Genomic DNA, 25244 nt, shown 5'->3' on the forward strand with positions numbered 1-25244 from the left:
GAAGGCTGGAATGATAGGATTTTTAATGTTTCTTGCCTCATAAGAAGTAATCTTGGATCTATTTAATGAAATGCAAACAAGAAATAGCAGCAGCATCTCAACTCTGTGTTCACCTTCTAGTGGCACCCTTTGGTACCTCATGCCTTTGCATAAGTTAATTTAACTTATGAGTATAATAATAGTAACTGAAACAAAGAGTTAACCTTAAGTACGGATAACATGATGCATCAATGGCCACTGTGTTTAAGTATGTTTAATAGAGGCATTCATATGGATAAACACTTATCTTCCTATGTTTACCAGGTATGCAGGCTTTCTATCTAACTGCATGGGCAATTGCCAACTTATGTCATCCTCTTAATATTGTGTTAGTCATACAGAAGTAAGCACTTTTGAATGAGTGAAAAGTAGTATTTTAATATGACAATTGCCATGTATTGATTAATGGTGTTATGATATAGATATAATAGGATGAAAGGGTAGATTAAGGAACTTATTTCTAAAGAGCAACAACTTGTTTAAAATGTTTTACATTGATATAGATTTTAGTCTATTGATACAAACTTAAAGTTAATTTTGTTATACTGTGTGTATATTTCTACTCGTGTTTAATGAATTATGTTTGTATAGCTCATTTAAAATTATAATGGATAATTAAAAATAGATTAATAATTAGTCATCTATGATAATCATACTCATAGCTATGTTAGTTAAGTCTTCTAGGTATACACAGAGATATTTCAGATAGATAGGTAATCTTCAAATACTTCAAAGACCTTGCATCCTTCTCCCGGTTCTCAGGTAATATTATATCCTTCTGAGGTCTTTGAAGTGGTTGAAGACTAGATAGTTATAATTTCCTCAATTATGATAAAAGATAAGTTAGACATAAAACTTTAGACTCACAAATATAAGATAAATAGAATATCTTCTTTAATATTGTAACTGTAATTCTTGCTTGATAATTGTTTTGTTATCTGTAATTTTACTATGTGAAAGTTAACCTTCCTTTTTTAACAAAAAAGAAAAGGGGAAGTACTGTGGATATCTCTCTCTGTATAAATAAAATGCTGATTGGCCAGTAGTGAGGCAGAAAGTATAGGCGGGACAAGCAGAGAGGAGAATTGTGGGAAGCAGAAGGCTGGAGAGAGACACCGCCAGCTACCGCCATGACAAACAACATGTAAAGACACTGGTGAGCCACAAGCCATGTGGCAAAGTATAGATTAATAGAAATGGGTTAATTTAAGTTAGAAGAAATAGATAACAAGAAGCCTGCCACGGCCATACAGTTTATAAACAATATAAGTTTCTGTGTGTTTACTTGGTTGGTTCTGAGTGTCTATGGGCCTGGCGGGTGAGAGAGATTTGTCCTGACTGTGGGCCAGGCAGGAAAACTCTAACTAAAGTGTTATGAAAAAATTAAATGACATGCACTACATTGTTAGTAATTAAATCATTTCTAGCTTTTAGCAGTCAGAAATTCATACATCCATTTCTTTATGTAATAATAATAGAATTTTTATCATTAAGTTTAAAAACAACATCTAAGTATGGTTTTTAGAGGGTGATTATTGTAAGAGGATTGCATGTATAGCTTAAATGGCAAATAATCCCATGTTACCTCCCTTAAGTGATATCCTAGGATTCAGTTGATTGTTATGTTTAAATACTGTGAAGAAGTGAATAAAGGTATGAATTCTATGAATGAAAAGTATATTTCTCTGGTGAGCAAGGTAACTCACAAGAAAGAAAAAACAAAAACAAACAGACAATGAAAAAGCTAAGCTGTTGTTCAATCTTTACTACTATAGATCTGCCTTCTATACTTGGGGCAGAAGGAGGGAGCCTGCTCCCTGAAGGTACCCTCTGACTGTCATAGGTGCCCATGGAGAGGCCACTCACCCAATTTACAGATATATAAATAAATAAAGATAAAATGTAAATTAAAAAATACTCTTGGCTTTATTTCCACAAATCTTTTTTATTAATTAATTTAGTTTTCTATTATCAGCTTGATATAGTATAAATTCTTATCCTAATAGTGAAATGTTTGATTGAGGCTTGTCCAGTAATTGAGGTAAAACCACAACTTATTTTATAAGCCACAGTCATCCTAGGGTCCCCCCTGCTATATAGCCTCCCTGGTTCTGTGGGTTGCAGTCTGATTGTTCTTTGCTTTATAACTAGATTCCACTTATGATTGAGTACATACCATGTTTGTCCTTCTGGGTTTGGGTTACCTCACTCAGGATGATATTTCCCAAATCTTATATTTTCATGTTGAAATTAGCAAATTATAATAAATACATTAATGTCAAATCATTATGCAAAACTACAGCTTTTAGTTTTGAAACTTAATGCAAATGAAGCTCAATGAAATTATTCTTTAATATGAATAAATTATCAGATTATATTTAAAAAGTAAAGTTTATTAAAAAAATAATTATTTTATTAGGTTCATAAATTCTCAGAGTATGCTGTTTCATATTAACAGTGAAATTTTATATATAATATTGTTTCAATTAAATTTGTATTAATTTGTCACTGTTTTTCAACATTTATTTTGTCATGGACTACTTATTAAATTGATGAATAGATGGCTATGAATGAAATGAACCAAAGTTTTTTTGTTTTGTTTTGTTTTGTTTTTTCAAAATAAACTTGCCTGAAGCCTGGAGCCAATAAAATGATTTTGAAAATACAGGCTATGCATTCCAAATCATAATGAATGCTTCCTAATCCAGTTGGGCCTGATTTACAGTGTATAAATGTAAAACTTACTTGACACAGTTTTGCAAATAATTCCAATTTGGTATGTGCTGGTTTATTTCTATTTGAGCTTTACTCTACATTGTCAAAACAGAAAAAGACAAATGGGAAAATTCAGACTCATTGACTTTATAACACAGACATTGTAATCTACCCAGTTCTCTTCTATTTCCCATGCATACCTGTATGCCAAGTACTACCTCTGTTTTACTTGAAATACTAAATATTTCACAACAGTAACTTATTGTGGAAACTGTTCGATTCTGTATGTTTCACTGCCTTGGTTGAGGCCGCTCTTCAGAAAACAGTAGGCTTGCTCTGGAGATCATTCAAAATATGTTGAAGGCTTAATTTTATCCCCTACTTGTATGTGTGTGTGTGTGTGTGTGTGTGTGTGTGTGTGTGTGTGTGTGCCCTCAAGTGCTTGCATACATGTGTTAGAGACAGTTTGCCAAGTAGACTCTTTCCTTGTATCATGTGTGCCCTGCAGATCTTATTCAGGTGGGCCCTAAGTGGCTTTCTTCATTCTTGTTTCTCTCCTGTTGCTCACCTGATATTCTAGACCCTCACGTTTCACATGGTACATTTGTTTACAGTTACTTTTATGACAGAATTTTTATAGTTTACTTCAGGAAAAAAAAATACTACCACTTAGGAGTTGTTTGAATTTGGGTAAAAATGACTAAATTTTTCTTTGTAAAGTCAGTGGGGAAAAAAAAAATGCACTGTTGGGCTAAAACTAAGCATGAAAGATTTCATCTGAGAGGGACAATTTGTCAGAAAATTATGAGGAGGTGGAAACAGAGGGCTATAATGGAAGCGGTCTTGCCACATTAACTAAATCATTCACTATCATAAACTCTGTAATAAATCCACAGGCCACACTTCAGCCAAGCAGCTGCTGGCTGTAGGCACTCACCCGCAGAAGCACAGTCTCTCTCCAGAAGGTGGTGCTCCACCTCACTCCTTGGTGAGCACCTTGGGCCATGCACTGAGGAATGAATCGGGAAAGTGGAAATGACAGCCCAGAAAGGTTCACAGAACTCTGTAGTCCTGACTAACCTTCAGAGGGGTCTCCTCGCAACTACTGAATACCCAGGAACACACCGTGCAAGAAGTCCAAAGCTTAGCAGTCAGGAGGAGAAAATGTGCTTTCTGAAAATCACTGTATATTCTGTAAAGATGGTATTAATGAGTGAAATTTTTTTTTGCATACATTGGACTTTATGCCACACTAAGTATTGGAACTAGATAATAGTTGTAGAAGCCTGAGTTCCCTGCCAGGTAAAAGGCCAGATGTAGCCTCTGGCATCTGGAATCCAGAGACAGGAGAGTTGGTCAGAAGCTTGAGGGCCAGCTAGTCTGAGGCTTGCTGGCAGCAAAAGAGATGCACACCTTATAAAGTAGGAAGTTGGAACCATGTCCCCAAAGGTGCTCTCTGACTTCCACAGCTCAAAGCGCCTTACTCACACATACTCACTTTGAAAATGCACCACAAGATTCTAGCCAGCATGACTTGGGAGAACATACCAACCTTTCGCAGCAGTCTTTATCTTACAAGCTGCATATGACAGAGTTTTGCACATTATGTTACTCAATAATCTCTGGCCAATGAAACATGCAGTCTTGCCAAATAAAGTACATGCTTATTTAATCTGAGCTAGTGGCATCTTAAAATTTACTCTCATGTGTGAAAGTATACCCTACAGGCTATAATGCAGAGCATTGGAAAACTATAATGGTAGCTGTTCTGTATTCACAGACAATGCATCTACCAGGGGAACTAACTCTATTATTGCTACTGAAGTTGTCAAGAAAGAAATCTTAGACATATGCAGAGTCTCAATCAGTAAAAAAATGAGGAAGAAATCTCATCTCCTTGATAATGATGAGCAAAGGTGATGGGCACAAACCTTGTGGAATGCTTGCCTCATCCATACTGTGACCATTAAAGAAACTTGGAATGTTTATAATCAAGAAAGGATATCCCATTTTGGGATCCACAAGGAAAATTAATGCAAGGATTCTGACCTTAATTAAGTCATCAGCCTGGGACGGCCCAGCCTAAAAAGTGGGTGGGCCCTCTGTGTATCCTTTCTCTCTCTCTCTCTCTCTCTCTCTCTCTCTCTCCCTCTCCCCCTCTCTTCCAATAAAGCTCTAAAAGTTAACTATCTTGCACTGTGCCAGCCACGAGCAGCACTGATTTAACCAACATTTGGTGCTGTTCAGACTCACCAACCAAGTACCTGCTGACTGCTGCCGCTTGCTGCCTCCTCCCCTGTCCAGCAAGACTATGAGCGTGTGTCCCTTGCCTCTGCTGGACCCCTATACAGCTACCCTGCTAGTGCCATGATTCTTCACAGAAAGTCTGCCGTTTTTGCGGCTTTAGTCTGAGCTATATTCTTTGCACCCCGGGGATTGTCTTCGGGCTGCGCCGGCAATGGCAGGCACATTTTTGCTCCTGATGAGAAGAAAAGTGTCATCTCAGGCCTGGCTGTGGTGGGGCATGCCTTTAATCCCAGCACTCAGGAGGCAGAGCCAGAAAGATCTTTGTGAGTTCGAGGCCAGCCTGGGTTACCAAGTGAGTTCCAGGAAAGGAGCAAAGTAACACAGAGAAACCCTTTCTCAAAAAAGCAAAAAAACACATCATCTTGGATCTACTAGGTAGACCAAATGCAGTGCAGTTGCAGCCCTCACATTCCCTAGATGAAGTGGAATGGTGACGTGAGCTGATTCTTATATCTTTCTCCACTCTCAGGGATGCCCGAGATTGAAGTCTGATCCCAGTTTGTTATTTTAATTTTTTATTTTTCTCTCGGCTATAGCCATGGGACAAAGGGGCGGATGCCACCCACTTACTTTGGCAGATGGGGCAGGTACTGATAAATCTGGCCACTTAACAGTGTCATGGGAACTGTTACTTTATCCCCAAGCTTTCTGCTAAAGCTCTAAACCCTTCTGCTTCCCCACTTCTGCATCTGCCATGTACAACCTTTCTGTCTGACTTCTGCCAGCAGTGGGTAGGCTCAAATGGGCAGGCTTGGGTGGCTTCTAAGATTCTCACCCTAACTCACCTTAACTCCACCCACTCATTTTCAACTGCCTTAAGAAACACAGACAGGTCTGAAAGTGGCTAGGATCCATACAATTAAGTTTACAGTAGTCAGGATGGCTCCTAAGCCAAAAAAAAATCAACTTATAGCCTCAAACAAGTCTTCCAAAAAGGATTGGTTTATAGTCTGCCTCCTGGCAGATCTTCCAAAAGCTGTCCTTAAGCCAACAATCATCAGAAAAAAGAAATTTAAGACACAGAAAAAAATCTGTCTCTTGTTCCCCAGACCTCCCCGCCTAAAACTTAAGCATCTAGAGAGCAAGGCTCCTGACCCCACGGGCAAAAGTGTCATCTGTGGCATTTAAGATGTGCCAGAGAAGAGATAAAAGCCCGAAAACAAAATTGCCAAGTGCTGGCACTCGCTGACTCCCAAAAGCTGTTGGGTCCCTGTTTTAAGTGAGAAAAAGGCCACAGGCTAGCAAATGCCCTGGCAGGCCATCAACAGCCTTGTTAAAAGTGCTGCCTAGAAAGACAACCAGTCAGCTGACTGCCCCCAGGCACCAAGACGCATGGGTACATCAAGCTAAGACCTCCAACAAACCTAGGCTTGGCTACAGACATGGCAGGGAACCCAGAATGCAGCAGGGAAGTGATCCGTTTCTTTCTTTCTGGACACCAGGGCCACTGACTCAGTCCTGGGAGTTTTAGGATGTCACTTCTTTCTATTGTAGGATACAGAGGACAGCCTTACTTACCTCACCAGATTTAATTGCACTTTCAGAGTTACTTAATGAAAAAAGATTTCCAACTAAGATAAGAGCTCATTGTCTCAATTCAAAGTTACTGCCTGTGTTTCTCATGTGTATACATACAGGGCCATGAACTTTGCCTTGTTCCTAATTCCCAAAAAATAAATTTTCATGTACCATAGGCTTTTCTCTTCCCAGTTGCCTGTTCTAACTCACTGTTCAGCCAGTGATACAGGACCACCACAGAACCGGAATCCAAGATCATCAAGTAAGAAGCTGTGACAACTAAAAGGTACTTACACTACCAGACCCAAAAGTGTCTGGGTGCTACAAAAAGACTTTAATATAAACATCTATTACTATGAGATGCTTTAAACAATTGATCACCTGTCTCCTGGTTGCCGAACTAATAAAGGAAACAGGTGCTTTAAAACAATCTGTCTCTGATAAAGCTTAACATGTTTCAAAATCCATCAGGACAGGCCAGATCTACCAACACAAAATAATAATGATTGTTTTCTCTCTAAGCTTTTTTCTATGTCACCAGCATCTTGTCAGACAGAAGGTTCCCAGACACAGCCAAGAGGGATACATGTCTCCAGAGCAAATGGATGACAGACAGCATCCCACAATGCCTGTCTACCTCTGAAGACTCCCCTTCTCCATTTTCCCAAGAGCCAACCTATGTCCAAAAATCAATTAAAAGCAGTTTTTGAGAGGAATGACACCCCTATTCCCATCTATCTGTTGTTTTTTTGTTTTTTTTTTTAGAATAAGTGAAAGTCTGGGATATAAGGATTCTGACCGTCCCTTTTCTCTTTCCTCTCTTCCCTCCACACAGTCTCTCTGTTTCTCTGATCCTTTCTTTCTTTCTCTCTCTCTCTCTCTCTCTCTCTGTCTGTCTCTTTCTCTCTCTCTCTCCTTCTCCCTCTCCTTTTCCCTCTCCCTCTCCCCCTCTCTCCCAATATAGCTCTAAAAAGGTAACTATGCTCGTGACTCCAGCACTCTCGCTCCATCGGCATGGCTGCCTAGGGCGGTGGCCAGCCACAAGTAGCTCTGCTTAACCGACAATTAGCTGTCATGTATTTTAATAGTACTCAAAAAAGGAATCAGATCAATGACAGAAGAACCCAAAGAGCTGCCCTTTGACCATGCTAGCTTGGAAAACAAACAGTTAAATATAATCAAAACAGTGCTGACCCTTGACCTGCCTCTTAAGGTTTATACAGTATTTTAACTGTCTGACAATTAAATTAGAATTATGTAAGAAATATTTATTATCCTTTTCTAATATAAATAAGGTATTTCACTCATAAAAATGTCCCATGTAAAACAACTTATTTATTAACCACTAACAATGCATGGACTTGATATTTAAACAGGGTCATTCATTTTATACTCTTCATAGTCATTTTCATTAATAGTGTTATAACTCTCTAAGAGATGAAGAATCTGGAACTCAAGAGTAGTTCAAAGTCACCCTGATAAGTAGCCAATTATGGCCTCGGGATGCAAAGCCTTAACCTTAACTTTAACCCTTAAGAACATCATCAGTACCAACTAGATAAATGTATTCATTTACTTACTTACACACATGCATTCACAGAAATTCTTTTATTCTCCCTTGTGGCGAGCTACAGGAATATATTATAAGAAGTCCAGCTGTGTATTAAAACTATACTTTGATCAGGCCAAGAGTCGCTCAAGTGGGAAGTCATCTAGTATGGACTATGTGGTGTTCTACAGCTTAATATTCAGCTGTGCCTTGTGAATTTCTTGTGTTCACAATTCCCATAGAATGTGTGTGTGTGACCTTCCTGCTTGGGCCAGTACTTGGAAAAGGTAACCTAGACAAAGCCAGGCAGGTGATAGATAGATGAACAGCTTTGTTTCTTGTGCAAATGAAGCTCAGACCATGCCCTTGCCTTGAGGCCTGGCGGTTCTCCAGAGCAACTGACTGAGAACAAAAGAGTTTTACATATCAAGGTAGAAGATAGGGTGGAGCAACATTCCTGAGGAGGAAAAAAACTGCAGGCCAGGGGAAGAAGAAACTTGTTTTTCTTTGTTTGTTCTTTGTTTTTGTTTTTTTTCTATAGAGACAGAAAGAACAGCATGACCAGTAAGAAGGGAAGAACACAGAAGTTCTGTAGATGGTAAGGCATAACTCTTGTAGAGTTCATCAGAGCGAGGAGGAGTAAAGAGCAAGTAGAGATGGAGGGCAAAGAAACAGAGGAGGAAGATGAGGCTGGAAGCAAAAGAGCTTAGTTGTTAGCAGGACTATGTATGAGAGAACAGAAAAAGAGGGAACAAAGAGGAACTGAGTGTCAGGACAGGACTGAAACTATGTAGACAGGATTTCATCCCAGAGAAATAAAGTGGACAGACAAAGAGCTCGGTGTATCTAGATTTATTCCTGCCCTGAATGCCTGATGGAGCTGTAACTAACTGTGTAGGCAGAATTTTGTCTTAGAGGAATAAAGTTAACAGAATAAGAGCATAGTGTACATAGTTTTTTTTTCCCCTCAGATGTCCCACTCCAGACATAGCATCTTCCCTTGACTCTGGTCAATCTATGCTCCTTGGACTATGACATTCTCAGCCACATTAGGAAGGATTAAATTAATTCAAATGGTCTAGCCTATGTCTCTCAGGATGGGTAAAAAGAAAATAAATAAAAGCAATAATAATATCCAATTCCGACAAAGCTATTAGTGTCATACTTCTGAAGCACTTTTGGTTCTTACTTGTGATTTATTCAAAAATTTAGGGCAATATTCAAAAATATTACATCCATTCCATAAAGTAGAAAGTTGAGCCACAATTTAAATACGGGTAACACCAGAAATAGATAGATAGATAGATAGATAGATAGATAGACAGACAATAAAAAAGTAAATAAATGGATAGATGCACCAGGGTCTGGACAAAAAAGAAAAAGAAAAAAAAAGTTGGCTTTGGGATCCATGCTTCTAATGTTATTCTACTTTTATTGATACTTCTCAAAGTTCTCTCACTGGGAGGTTACTATAAATTAGGCTACACTTAGTGAAATATGGCTTGTTTAGTGTATGTTTGCATGTGTGTGCCATTTTACCGTTCAGATATAATCAAATTCACAGAGAAAATTCACACATATTATGTACATAAGAATAAATAAGATCAACAAAACCACCTAAAAAGTCTTAGCATTGATGGGATGATGGGATTAGGAAATCCCAGCTATTCATTTTAGGTTCTAGATGATGAGGTAGTTGATGTGGTTGTGTTCATAGTGATTGGCAGGTAGAAGATCTAGTAGGAGAAGTTTGGAGTCTAGAACCATAGTTATCTTCTTTAATATCTGGAGTCAGATTTCATATTTCTAGAGGGTTTGTGAACAAATAGGAACACAAAGGATCCAGAGAGTTGTATAATTTATTAGTAACTGCTAGTCTATGGAGATAATAACTTCATCTTTTGTCAAGACAGAGAAAGTGTTATTTTTAAAAAATCTGAATTTAAATAAAATACAGTGTGTCTGTGTGTGTGTGTGTGTGTGTGTGTGTGTGTGTGTGTGTGTGTGAAGAAAAGTTTTATGTTCATAGTTTTTACTACTGGAATCTGCAGCTCATAATTGGACATTCAAAGAACTCTATTTTCACTGACAATTATATCCCTTATGTATTTTGGAGTTCTGGGAGATAATGACTATATTTATTTTCCCACCACAGAAAGCAGTTACTTTAACTGAAAGTCCTAAGTTATGCCCTTTGTAAACAGAAGGAGAGGAGATTCTCCTAACACTAAATAGATTGCAATTTGAAGTAGTTTTTCTAAATTAAATTTCTATTTCTGTTTTACTGAGAAAAAATAAAAACATTAAAGCTGAGATCTCTCTGAAATATAAATTGGACCATTTTGAATCACAATGCTCAGCCATAGATTGAATATAATACACTCTAAATGCCTGTTAGGACCCAATAGAAGGCACTTTGACTATATTCTGAGATTTAGTGTACTCTACTATGATTGGGACAGGTGATACTGGCAGAAAAGAGAAGTATGTTTAGACCAACAGTCACTAATTGTCCAATACAACATGTTAAATCCTATCACAAGGGTAAGCTTATATTTAAAGACATGGATTCAAAAAATAATACTTGTGACAGAAAGGGAGAGAAAAATAGACAGAAATAACAGGATTCTCCATGAAATAAGGCACCTGATTTGCATTTTAAGTTTAAGGTTAGTTTACCTGGTCCTTGTCTGTAAAAGCTTATGTTGGTAATGACAATCAAAGAAACTCCTATCACCTAGGGAACAAAACTTGGCATTAAATGTCAAAGTTATTAGACTTGTAATTGAGCCACAGAATTTAGTGAACATGGTTTTTGTGTACCTGCCATCCATAGTGGTCTATTGGGAGGTTTGTTTGATCATCATTTGTGATGGGAAATTAAACAACCAAACAACAAAATTACAATGTAAACCAATTTTTAATCGGATGAATAAACATAGGAGATTTAGTCTAAGAAATTTACAACAGTAAATAAATTGTATTTTATCCATTCAGGGAATAAGCACTTTTTGTTCTGTAAAAGTTATATTGTGTCTTGAGTGTAGGGAACACAATGATATAAACCCACTAATTGTAATGACTGTGGTAAGGAGAAAAATAATAAAGCAAATTAAGCCTGTGGTTATTTCAAATTTCAACTTGCAACATCTGTATCCATCTTTACATACTAAGTATAACAATAAAAGCTAAAAGAAGATAGAAAATTTCACTTAAAAGTGATTTGATTGGGAGACCACAGAGACAATATGAAAATAAGTTTTGAAAGGACATAATAACTAGCGAGACCATATTGTAAGTATATTTTAGTCTTTCAGATAGATTGATGAGAACACTGAATAATGTCAATAGGCTGATGATAAAGACAAAAGATTACTGGTCTCAAGAATGACATAATATGAGATGATAGTTTAACTGTGATTGAAAAACCCTCAGATATTTTCATAAATAAATATGGGTAATATTTATAATCTGAACTTCAGAAAAAGTAACTTAAAGAAATCAAGGTGTGACAGAAAAAGCAGAAACGACTCTCTGGCCTATGATCATTAAGTGAAAAAACAGCCTGAAAAAATTGGTTATCTTGGACTTACATAATGTTTAATATTTGAAATGAAGAAAAGCAGGTGATGAAATTTATTTTCTGAAAAATATCTCCCCTATCTATTCTGATTTTTAGTAATTAATGAAAAATTGGAATTAAAAATTTCTATAGACATTCATATAAAATATTAATGAATTAATAAATTATTAATAAATAAAGTATTTAAAAATAAAAATAAACCCATATCAGATTAAAATAATGGAACCAGAATGTAGTGTCAGAACTTAACTACTAGGAGACTACATCAAATTATGGGGACACTAAAAATGATGCCATACAGTAACTTGACTTAGCAATCTATCATTACAAGAATGATTTGAGTATATATTTAATGTCTAGAGAGATGTGATATTTGGAAAAATGACCCTAGAAATATATAGATGTTTGAATGATGGGTTTCTCAGGTCCCCTTTTATTCTAAATGACTAAAATACTCAAACCTCTTTCCTTTAGGACTTCCTTTCAGCCATCATTCATTCAGCTAATCATATCACCCTTCAGGTATGTATTTGAAAAGCTACATTAGCTGGTTATCTTAATTATTTTCAACAGGCAGTATTGTTAGCTTCTCTGTCATGGAGTTGATGATTTTATGATTCCCTTTCACTTAGTAGATGACATTTGCATTCTCATTTTTTAAAAAAATATTTATTTACTAATGAAAATCTCTTACATATATACAATATATTATAAACACATTCATCCCCCCATTTACCTTTCAAATTTTCCTCATACCCCATCACTAGCTACTTGAATATCTTATAAAGTTATATTGCAGGAGATGTGAATCAGCAACTTTCATTTTCATTATTATTACAATAAATACTTCATGGTTACATGAACTTCTGTTTTCAAATACAAAGTTGATTTACTTAGAATGGAATCTGAACTATAAAAAACATTGCCTCAGCTGAAAGACTGTATAGATAGACTTACTCGGCTCTTTGATTTATAGTGAACCACAAAGGTATACCAATTAACTGATCAACATCAAGAAATCTTCTTGTAGTTGGATTCCACTAATGATGGGAGAGTGAGCTTCAAATTCCCCACTTCGACTCAGTCCTTTTATTATTAACTCTCATAGCCAGGAAATTATTATTTTTATCTCTCTTTTTCTTTTCACCTTGCAATATTAACTCATTTCCTTTTTCTTGGCTTTCTACTAATAGACATCTCAATAAACAGAATGATTTTATTTGTCACAAAATGAGAATCAGGAGTTAATAAGGTTATATCAATCACATGGACCATGTGTAGTACTAGTCACAATGATGTAATTTAAGTAACATCAGAAAACATGCTGTAAAACCGCCTTTTTGTGCTGAAAACATTATGTTTTGGAAACAATAACATGCCACCTGGATCAAATAAAGGATGTTAGCAGCTGCATATTCCCATGTAATGGAAGGTGGCAGTTATAAAGAAAATGAAATACATTTTTTATAGACCAATAAGACTCCCCAAATAATTTACACATTATTTTGTGTAATACCTTTGTCAAAGTATAACAACTGCATCTGCTAGACACTGGGTAAAGAGATCCACACATACTGTAGTAGCAAAGCATAATATTCATTTTTTACTGTACTATGTAATAGAAATATAAATTAGTTGAGTATTGTCAACTGTATTTAACTTAATCTATTCTATTAAAGACTGTAATAATATTCAGTGACTTAAATTCTGAACAACTCTGAAAATTATGAATAAGTATATTGAGTAGATTAGTAATTAGAAACATTATCATAACTTTGTTTGCATGAGACTATATCTAACTAGCTTAGTAGTTAATGAAAGGACAGTTTGCCATTTTAATATAGGTAAAATCCAGATTTAAAAAGTGAAGGAAAATACAGCAAATGAAAATAAAACCATGTGGGGGAAAAAAGTACACAATCAGTTTTCAGTAACCCCAAGACTATGTTGCCATACACTGGCATTTAAATTTGGGCCAACTGGGGCTCAAATTATGTAGCTCCATGGGTGACTAAAACCCCAAGGCTTACAAGAATATTGAAGACAGGTGATGCTTGCAATTACAACTCAGGAATGGCTTTGTAGGCTTTGTGTCAGCATGGGGCAATGTCCTAGGAGTGTGAGGCACACAGCCATGTAATTATGTGGTTAGTGTATTTTCTAATTAATTTAAATATGTTCTAAAAGCTAACGTGGCTTGAAGCTAAACATTCCCTCATTGTGGTCCCCTGCATGGAAGCAAGACTTTCCAGCGTGACAGAGCTGACCTGTTCTTTCATAAACCTTGACAGATGGCAATTGATAGAGGAAACAAAACCATTACATTTCAATAGTTAAAAATATTATTTATTCTTTCATTCAAAGATATTTAAGTTGTTATTTTTATTCTAATCTCACACTCTATGGAGAAATACTTATATATACATACCAATTATACTATAATTATATTTTGTTTTAAAAATTTTATAATAAAAGAAGACACCTTGACCAGGTCCCATAATTTGTAGATGTAATACACAATAATATATATACATATATATCTATATATATGTTTGGTTTTATTTGGCATTAAATTATTGAGAAAATAATGTTGGAAACAGTGCCATTATATATACACTAGTTTAGCTGGTACTGAAGTAAGAGAGAATTTTCTTCAGAGGTATGACTGTATCATTTACTATTCAATAAATCAATCAATAATACAAATATCAGGGAAAGTTCAAAGGGAGTACAGAATACAAAATCTACCCAATTTTCCCCAAATAGCAGGAGAAACTGAGCCAGCCAGTGAACATGGTGTGCTTTGGATTCATTACCAATGAATCTCATAAGCAAACTTTATCTCTGCAACTCACCTCTTACAGAATTCCTTGCCTTGATCCAAGACCATATAATTCAAATAATTTCTAATTACATTTCTTGTTTACTTATTTTTTTTATTTAGAAAAGAATAAAAACACATCAGCTTCCGGCTTGCCCAGGTTTTCTCTTTGTAATTTATGTCTATTTTCTACACCTGCAATGTCTCAGAACAAAATGAATCATTTATGAGTTTATTTTCTCTCCATGATTAAAGTTTCTTAGATTGTGATTTGAAACTTTATTTCTCTTGGGTGGTGGGTTAGGCCACCTGCACACCTAGGTTTCTTCTGCACATGTGGGCAATACCCTACACTGTGACATGATGCTTAGCTCTACCCACTTTGAGATTCTTTCAGGGTAGAATATTGTGTTAACAAGGTCAGAAAGGGATTTTTTATTGTTGTTAAAACAGTATCTAGTAAAGTTTAAAAAGTAATAAACAACCAGTCTGATACATGGAATTCAAGGAGGTCACAGCAGGCAACTTTCGATTTACCCTTAAGAACGCAGAAAACGAGAATAAGAAGAGTGAGTAACAAGATATACCTACCTGACTGTAGAGATATCTGAGCTTGTGAGCAAAGACACAACAGAATGGCTTCAAAGGAAGCCTGAAATGTTTAGGACTTCAGTCTGAAAATGTGAACCGACCTAAGCTTGATATTTTCTAAGACAAGTTTTTCTGATGTAAGTCACAAATTCACAGATTTATTATACACATTCAGTAATGTGAAACCAAACTCATCAATAAGTTCCAGAATCATTTTGCTATTAAGCTATTACTAATCATAAAATTTCATTTCTGGTCCATTTGTCTTTTATTTTCTATATACCAAGCATAAGTTCAGAAAGAATGGTTGACCTTGGGAGGTCAGTTGTAATTCATGATCCTTTCATCACTGGAGAATGTCCAGGGCTTAGAAGGCAAATAAAGATAATGGACTCACAAACATATAAAGAATAATCCAAACAGTTATGTTTTAGAATATTAAAGTTGAAAAATGTCTTTTCGTTGTTGTTCAAGTATAACAAGCATTGATTAATGTTTATTATATAAATACATAGGAAGTTGTTTATGAATCAAACTACTCTTTTATTATTATAATCTAAATTTTCAAGTCTTAAATAACAGGATGAATATCATATGCACATCAAATCTAAATATGTTCAAAGTACTTCTAAAGTAACATGAGTGATCACTTTGGAAACTTAAAGGTATATACTTGTAAAGATTAAAATGAATCATTTGCAATTGAAAATGACAATAAAGTTAGATCATCTCTGATCCCAAAGCAATAGATGTAAAATCATGGTGGTACTTACCACAGTGAAATTCATAACCTTCAATATCCATATTGTCATGGCTAAGTTAACTATCATGGTAACCAACAGCAGAAGGACAAAGAAGTATAAGCACCTCTTTCGCCATCCATAAATCCCCACAGGGTAAAGTTGTGCATTTTCAGTTCTCGGCAGGCTGTTCTGTTGCGTTGCTAGTATATATTGTTCTCGTGTCATCTGGAGAGAAAGAGATAAAGGAAGGAAGAGGACAGAGAGATAGAGGAAAGAGCAGGAGAGAGTTGGAAAGAAGGAAGTGATGATGGCAGGGAGGAAGAAAAAGACAGTGAGAAGGGAAGTGTTTGAGAACAGGAAAGTAGGAGGATATGTGAGCGTGAAGAGAAAGTGAGGGGTGGGGAGAGGTTCCAGTGAGGTAGCCATGAAGGAAGAAAGAAAGGTGCAAATATTATAGAGGAGAAAATCAGGGGGAGAGAGAGTACACAGAGAGGGGGGATAGAATGCGGAAGAGCGAGAGGAGAGAGGGAGAGAGAGAGAGAGAGAGAAAGAGAGAGAGAAATTAATAATAAAACTAATCTTTAGTTTTTATATATAAATGGTATAAGGCACCTCAAAAAAAAAATGATCATAGAGTACTCAAATAATTATTTCTGTGTAACTGAAATAAACCACAGCCCTCAAATTGTTGTCCTCAGTGTTACCAGCACAACGGTTCAGTTGATTCTTTCATAAGACACACACCATTTCTAGGCATACCTATTTATTCCAACATAGGGCTTTTCTCTCTTGAGTCAATGGAGACTCAGAATTGAGTTCTAGTGCTTATGATTCAGCATCCCTAAGCACTTCCAAGATTCTATACCGTTCTCTGAAAAGACAGCGCATAAATTGTGAAGTGTATACATTTACCTGAAAACATCAGTTTATTTCTAAGAAACTATGCAAGGAAAACATAACTATATTCCCAAATATACAGATATGGATTTAGAATTTTCTAAGTTTCATATCTTTAGGTGATGAATTTTGTCCTTATCACTCCACAATTCCCTCTGCCACTTTCCCCCTCCTGCTGACCACTATCTCCCAGCAAGTCCCTACCCTAAAGTTTTCTTTGTGTTCATCTGTGACCCATTGAGTTTAACTAGATTTTTTTTTTTTACCCTGAAGCATTGGTAGGGTGTCATCTATTTGTCCAAGGGCAATTTATCAATGGCTGCATCACTGAAGAAAATGATACTTCCTCCCTTAACACCTGCTAATTCCCAAAACTTTAATTCAGAACTTCATTGGTTATTTATTTGAGACATATTGAAGTGAGAAAATATGGATTCCTAAAAGAATACCAGGTACCACACGTTGATGTAATGATGTGAGAAAAAGTCAGTTTTGGAAAAGGGAAGATGATATATCTTAGTAATAAATAAATAAAGGTCTAAAATTATTTTCAAAGTAACTTGTTTACTGTCCTGAAACCTATAACCAAAGGTAAGGAGTCAAAGCCTATTTTCTGAGATAAAACTATGAAAATCTCATCAATATATGATAATAAATTTTCACCATTTTAAATTTTATATAGTATGTTTTTTGCATAGAAAAATAATAGTTTATTTAAGTTTTGCTCATATTTATTATTATTTATATTTTAATTAAGAATTAATGTATGCTTAAAATGTAATAGATAATAAATTATTTTAAAGTTAATAGAATCTTATTTTTTTAAATATGTAAGCATATAGAGCTATTTTATAAAGTAGTAAAAGATTCACTAAAAGCACCTGCTGCTAACAAGTATAAAAATAAATCCAGGATCAAAAACAAGTAAAAGTGTCATTGAATTAAGTTTTTCTATTGTGGAATATTATTTTAACTGGGCAAAGATGTGTTACATTTTTTTATGCTGCAGAATTTTACCTTAACTGTGTAAAGGTGTGTTGCATTTGTTTATGCTGCATTTGTTTAGTTCGGTAAAGACGTGTTGCATTTGTTTCACCTTGCCTGCCTAAGGTACCTGATTGGTCTAATAAAGAGTTGAATGGCCAAATGCTAGGCAGGAGAGAGGATAGGTGGGGCTGGTGGGCAGAGAGAGTAAATGAGAGGAAAAAATCTAGGCTCTGGAGAAGGAAGAAAAAGAAGAGGGAGAGAATGAAAGTCACGCCCAGGTCATGAAGCCAGGCAGCCACTAGCCAGCCGGACACAGAGCAGCCAGAAAGTAAGGAAAGGTAAACAGCACCAAGACAAATGACAGATAAAGAGAAACAGGTTAAGTTCAAAGAGCTAGCCAGGAATGTGCCTAAGCTAGGTCGAGCATTCAAAACTAATAATGAGTCTCTTTGTCATGATTTGGGAGCTGTTTGGTGGCCTGAAAGAAAAATCTTGGTACACTTGTGTTTCTGCATCTATGGAATCAGCAGTGTTTTCTGAAATAAAACTTGACTTATCATTGCATATTCCTTTCTTATCACAAATACTTTTGATCATGTACACTACCAAAGTACAATAAGGATACATGTTCCTCTAGAAGTTCTTTTTCAATAAAATAGGAGATCCATGTATTTACAAGTTTAGAAAATGTTCCATGGCTGTAATAATATGGCATTAGCCATCTCAGCAGAAGAAATATCAGTTTATGATTCCAAAGTTGAATTCCTAACATTTTTTGTCTGGCCATACTGTCAAGTAATTTGGTTTTATGATCAACTAAAAATAACAGAAATAAAACAGATCTTTTACATGCATTCTGTATTTTCACTAATCTCCTAAACAAATGCAAAGAAATATAAGTTAAATAAACATCATCCAAAATAATTGGACCAGAAATATTTTTGAATTCCAAATTTGAACTTGAATTTCTTGGCTTTGTAATGTTTGCCTTTGTTTGTGATATACAGAATCATTGCTTAAAGCAAACTTTATTGGTACTTCCAATACACTTAATATAGATGAGAAGAAAACAAATTGACATTTTTAGTACCCATGTATTTGACTGAAACCACAGGATTAGAAATGTAGAATTTTCCAGCTTATTTTACCATGTTGACTCTGAAATAAACAACTTGACCTCTTCTTGTCCAAGAGTGCAGAAAGACCATCACTGTTTTACTGAGAGATTTCAATTTCATCACACCAAGGTGACTCTCTGACTTATTATTCTTTCTCTCCCTTTTGCAATATGAATTTAAAACTCCCGTTCTTTTAACAACTTAAACTAATTAGGATCTCTTTGCCTGGATTTTATGTTAATTTTGTACCATAATCTCACATACACAAAATTCATTATAATCCTTCGAAAGCCTACTCTTTCTTAGTTTCATAACCCAATGTATCCACCTTCTTCAATCAAGATACTGATGTCTCTGAATAATATAAAGGGATCTAAGTGTTTCCATAATTCAGAGCAGAACTACTTTAAATGTGAATTTTATACTTTCTCAACAAAAATAAAATCACCTTCAAAATTCTAATAATACCATAAAATTTCCATTAAGGCATTTAAATGTTAAATCAAAGACATATGAGCAAATCAAACTTTATTTTGTGCATTTTCAACTATTTCATCCAAAGGTGTAAAAAAAATATGTTTTCAAATCTAGTTACTCTGTTTGTCTCTTGTAGAGTACATCTTATGGAAAAACAGAAAAGAATGAATAATCAAGAGTGACTTAACATGACTCATGACTAATCATGTAGTTCTGGGAAATTCCTGTGAAGTCTTTTCAACTAAATGAGAAAGAAATTAGTTACAGCAACAGTGTTCATCTGTTACTTAAAGAGGTTGAGGACTCCAGCATGGGGCAATCATCTAAAATGGGGATAAACTAAATACTCAACCATGTAACATGAGTATTAAAGCATTTTGTATAGGTAACCAGGATTGGGAACAAATATAAAAGTGGAAAGGAGTAGGTCTTAGTTTAGTCAAATGTTTATGAATTGACAGTTACGGGCAGTGTCAATTCATGATTTAGACATTTAAGAATTTAATGCACTGTGAAAATTACAATAAGCACAAAAAGTAACCTGTCAAGAATATAATATGATTAAGGGAAATAACTATAATAATGTAATGCAATTTGCAATCCATATGTAGTGCATAGTATCAGATGTTATACAAAATAATAATCATTGTAAAGATAAATTATAAACACTAAGGAAAGAAACACAATGCCCCACAAGGAAGTAACAGGAAGTGTCTTGTAAGACAGGTTAATTTCTATATACTTTTGCAGACTTAGAGTGCACTAAGAACAAAATTAGGACTAAGACTGATCTGACAACTTTTGAGAAGTAAGGAAAACAAATGCATCAGATTAGACTTGAGAATGTGGAGTCAGTCAGGATTTGGAGGATTAACTTGGGATCACTTCAAGTTTATATGCAGAACCAGAGATACAGAAATAAAATAAAAGAGGAAAAGCAATATAGGAGAAAGCAATACTTGTGGTGATAGAGTTGAGCTCAAAGAATGAGTCACTTGAAAACTGATGTACTGGAGATGATAACAATGGACCAGGCATACACTAAGGTCATGTAGAAGGATATGTTTATGATAACTAAGTAACTATCCCTTGACTCTAGTCACTAGGTTTGGAAAAATACATAAGATTATAAGGGAATGGAATTCACTCTACTGAATTTCATTGTTTTGATGCCTGGCTCAGATGGCATAGGTCTAAAACCAGCCTTCTCTTCATTATTCCTACAAGCATATTATGACCAACTTACTTCACTTAGATATCAGAGCCTTGGACCTAGAATATATGTAGGTGTAGATAAAGATTTCAGTTTTCTACTTAAATACCTCTTCCATTTTTTGTGAGGTTTTGTTATAATCTATAAATGGAATGAAGTAAGACACAAGTGAATTTCATCAACTGGGGTATCTTTCTATATGAACAGGAAGAGCTAGGAATATTAGACCCCTTTCATATCCATGAGACTTAAGAAATTAAGAAAATTTGCAGTGGCTAAGACCATTATTTTAAATGATTAAAGCTAACACTAAAACCAATTGAATAATGTTCCATTTTGTTTTCTACAAAAGAATGATGATTATCTATAAGAAGGGTAAAAGTATATCACCAAAGTGTGTAGCATATCACTATACCTTGTAACCTATCTGAGAGGGAATTGAGACAACTTAAAAGGATTGCAAGAACTGAGAATTTTAAAGAACAGTTGTGGACCATGGCTTTTTAATTTCTGGCTTTCATCAAGATATAGAAAAGGAGTCCAGGCACTTGCATGTACACACATCTACAGCACTTACATAACACACACACACACACAAATACACAAGCACGATATTCAAGTTTATGCAAAACACAGACAAAGTATAGGTATTAAGAACCTATTTAGGCAAGTTCTATTTGAACACTAATGGTAATCTGATGATGAAGATAAAAATAGAATCAAATTGTATGTTGGAAGTGATATAATTGAAATCATTGTTTTTAAAGTACAAATTTAACAGTTTTCTTATACAGATCACATATACATTGCATGCAATGTAGGGAATTAAGCATGGGATTGCAAAGAATAAACAAATTATTTGCCTATCCCCTCCACTAGTTTGATTTCATTACAATAAAGATAAATGAGCCATCTAATTTCTATTCAGACCTGTGTTTCCTGTTCTAAGAAAGTTGACTATAAGAGAGAAGCATCTGTCTCATGCACAAAAGCTAGGTAATTTGGGAAATTGTTTTTAATTTTGGATTAGGAAGATAGCACTTGGCAAGCTGAAGTACTAATACGCAACATTCTTGCCACCATAAAACATTCATCACTGCTCTATAGCCTCCAAAATTCCATTCTGGGAGTGCTTATATGATAGGAGAAGTGGTAATTCATGTTCATGTCACTGCTCATTGGGTGTGAACGGTGTTAGATGGAGGACTAAAGTGGTCTGACTAGGATTCCACAGAGGAGTGGAGCACAGCAGACTCAACAGAGCACTAGACTTCTGTGCTGAGTTAGTAGCAATCCCAGGGCACCCAATCCATGGTTTGTGACACTGGGCCAGTCACTTCACTTCTCTCTGCCCCACTTTCCCAACTCTCAAATGAATATTACATTGACTTATATAATCTGGGAGTCGGAAAGTAGGATTTTAAAGTGCCCTTTCCCTTTAAATAGTAAAGAAAAAGACATTTAAAAATTATTGTCTCCCTTATAGTTTTCACTTGTTTAACTGCTGTATAAGTATTTTTACTGGAATTAATTGTAAAAGACACTAGTAAAATACAATTTTAAGGGCAAAATGCTTGAAGTGTCCAACTTCTATGATCTGAACTTTACACACTAAAAACACATTATTTTTTGTTCTGCTGCAAGAAAATGAGTCTCTAAACAGCTACTAATGCTGAGAGAAATGGAAAACAATTCAGAGAAGTCTACTTAGCATGGCAATTTAAACGTACCTCTGACTATGAGATGTAATTCACAAGGGCACATTTCAGTATAATGGTAGTCAAAAATGTGCTGGTTAGGAAAATTGTCCATTTGAACGGGATGTTTTTCTTGTTGTTTTGTGGAAAATATAGGAGTCAGTGTTTCATAGCATTAGGTGTCAAAGACCATAGCAACTGAATTTCAGGAGTGATGAAAGACAGAGCAGTCAGATGGGCTGCCTCTTGAGATGGGTATCTGGCCAAATATGACATAAAAGAGAAGCCAGAATAGGTACCAAAGGGATCCACATCCCAGGCAAATAAGTGTTATTAAAAATGTGAGCATTTCTAAAAGGAAGGCTCAGTTATCTATCATGTGCCATTGCCTTGTCCTCTACCTCCTGTACTATTATACCTCCTATTCAATTTGGTGAAATTTGAATTTCAGTTTTGATATTTATTTAGCACAGCTTTGGTAATTTAACATGAAAGTCATTTTAGTTGTTTAACTTGAAGATGACTTAATTCTTAGATTTCCTATATTAAATGTAGAAAAAATGGCCATGGAAGTGTATTTTTAAAGACATCTGAGAAGGCTTTGGGGCCACTATTTATTTTACCAAGAACTGAAACAAAGACTATCTTAGGCACCATTTTCACTAAGACTACAAGCAAGCCTTGCCAATAGGCAAGGACTACTGCCCCCGCACAGAATGAGGAACAGGAAAACACAGACTTGCCAGAAACACAGTAGGGAAACAGTGTTGGAAGCAGGAGTCCCTCACTATTTAGAATAGAATAGCACATTTTCAGAAGAGCAGTAAGAAAAGGAATCTTAAAAGAGTGAGAGTCACTAGCTTTTATCGCTACAATAAGCAGAAAAAGTTTTAGGGATGGAGCATGATTAAGAGTATGGCCTCTGCCATCTTTGTGACAAATTTGAAAACAAGTGATTATGAAAATTATTTAATTTCTTTTATTTAATGTACTAACTTATTTTACATCGCAACCACAGTTTCCTTTCTCTCCTCTCCCCCTATTTCCTGCCCCCTCCTCCCAACCTCTGTACCTCTCCCCTCAATCCACTCCTCTTCTGTTTCTATTTTGACAAAACATGGCATATCAAGTTGTAGTGAGAATAAGCACCCCCTGCTTGTATTAAGCCTGGGCAGGCAATCTAGTATGAGGAATAGGTTCCCAAGAGTCAGGAAAAACATTAGGGGCAGCCCCTATTCCCATTGTTAGTTCTACAAATAGACCAACTATACAACGGTCACATATATGTAGAGGGCTTAGCTCAGTCCCATGCAGGCTCCCTAGTTGTTGGTTCAGACTCTGTGAGCTCCTATGAGCCCGGTTAGTTGTTTCTTTGGGTTTTCTAGTGATATCCTTGATCGCTCTGGCTCCTACGGTCCTTCCTCCCTCTCTTTAATTCTCTACTGAAAGTCATTTGTCTAGTTTGATGTTGGTCAGAGTTCAAGGAATCAATGGGCAGTGTTTTGTCTCATCATTTTTGTTTTGACATACAATCTCCTATGATTGCTCCAGTACGGGGAATTCGCTCTGTTTTGATTATTGGTCTCTTGGAGATGAACAAATATGGTTGGTCACTTAGTAAACACGTTTTAATACAGCTTATCATACTTTGAATGAAATAGACATGACCAAATAGAGAACAATAAAATCTGCCTTAAACTAGCTTTTGCTCAGGACATTAGTAAGTACTGATTATCAAAATAAAGAAAATAAAGGCTGATAATTATGCTTTAATTTTCCATAATTGTTTAGTACCAGTTTTTATGTAGCACGCTAGATTGAGAAAGGGTTGTGACCTTAACATCCAATGGCACATAACGAGAGTTGGAAGCCTGAAGAGTTGTCACACAATGTGACTAGTGCAAAGGCCTTTTCAACAGGGCCTAATGGATATCCTAATATGTTCTGATCATAAACTTTGGACTCCTCTCTTATTGGTATTTCATAGGGACCATAAAGACACACAGAGAAATGAGTGGAACCATGCAGGGGATCGTGGTCTATGCAATGGGTGATTACTTTAACCACCATTCCTTCTACTAATCCAACTAGTAACCACCATTCCTTTTACTAATCCATCTTGGCACACTTGTATCTTGTGTGTCGTTTGCTATCACACCCACCAAACTCATCATTACATAGTCCTAGTATCCCGCTTCTGGGGGATGAAAAAGGACAGGCACATGTACATACAGCTGGCATTGGGTGGTATACTCGCTCTAATAGAACAGAACCTACTCTGTAATAATCTGAGTCCCCAGAGAGTCTGTTATGTACAGCAGGAAAGGGTTAGTTAGTGGAGGGTTAGTTAGTCTCAGTGAGAGGACTTTGTAAGTGAGCAATCTCCATTTGCAGTCATCCAGGAAGAGGTTCAGTTGCTAGTTTTTGCACACTCTGCCAATATCTGCACAACAACCAGAGGAAGGCTTTGCAATTCCAATGGGCCTCAGGCCTTGGCCTTTGTCAACAGTACACATTAACTCAGGACTTCACCTGCTCCCTGCACATTCACTCAGGGCTTCATCAACTCCCTCCGCATACCAAAGTAGAAAAATAAAAGACAAAGACTGAAGTCATTTTTTTTTTCATTTTTGTTCTTTCTCCTCCTGTTGTTTTTTACATCCCAACATAAGCATACTTTCAGTGTGAGTTTGAAAATAATAAAAAGATAAAAATAAAAATTACATAGGTTTCTCACAGTTAATAGCTAATTTTGGTTTTTAAATATATTCATAAGGAAGTCTTGTGATGCTTATCATAAACTCATTTGATTTTAATTCACTTCTTATCACCTTAAATCCAAGTGCAGTAGTAGGCATAGTATGAAGGATATTTGAAATTTAAACTCACTTTTAGGAATATGCCATGATCCCTGCTGGGCATTTGCTTGGTGACTTATAGGTAGAAATTAGCTGAAGCTGAGATGAATCTCAATTCAATAGAAGTAAAG

At 35.7% G+C, this 25244-nt stretch overlaps 1 protein-coding gene across 2 annotated transcripts in view; it reads right to left on the bottom strand.

The window, feature by feature from the left end:
• Positions 1 to 25244, bottom strand: part of Sgcz (sarcoglycan zeta) — a 1055262-nt gene that overhangs the window by 364592 nt on the left and 665426 nt on the right. For both annotated transcript variants that reach the window (XM_036166948.1, XM_036166946.1), the window contains exon 2: positions 15897 to 16091. In XM_036166948.1, coding sequence (XP_036022841.1) covers positions 15897 to 16091 — 195 coding nt within the window. The remainder of the gene's footprint in view (positions 1 to 15896; positions 16092 to 25244) is intronic.

Source organism: Onychomys torridus, chromosome 17, assembly GCF_903995425.1.
Source record: "Onychomys torridus chromosome 17, mOncTor1.1, whole genome shotgun sequence".
Classification (NCBI taxonomy): Eukaryota; Metazoa; Chordata; class Mammalia; order Rodentia; family Cricetidae; genus Onychomys; species Onychomys torridus.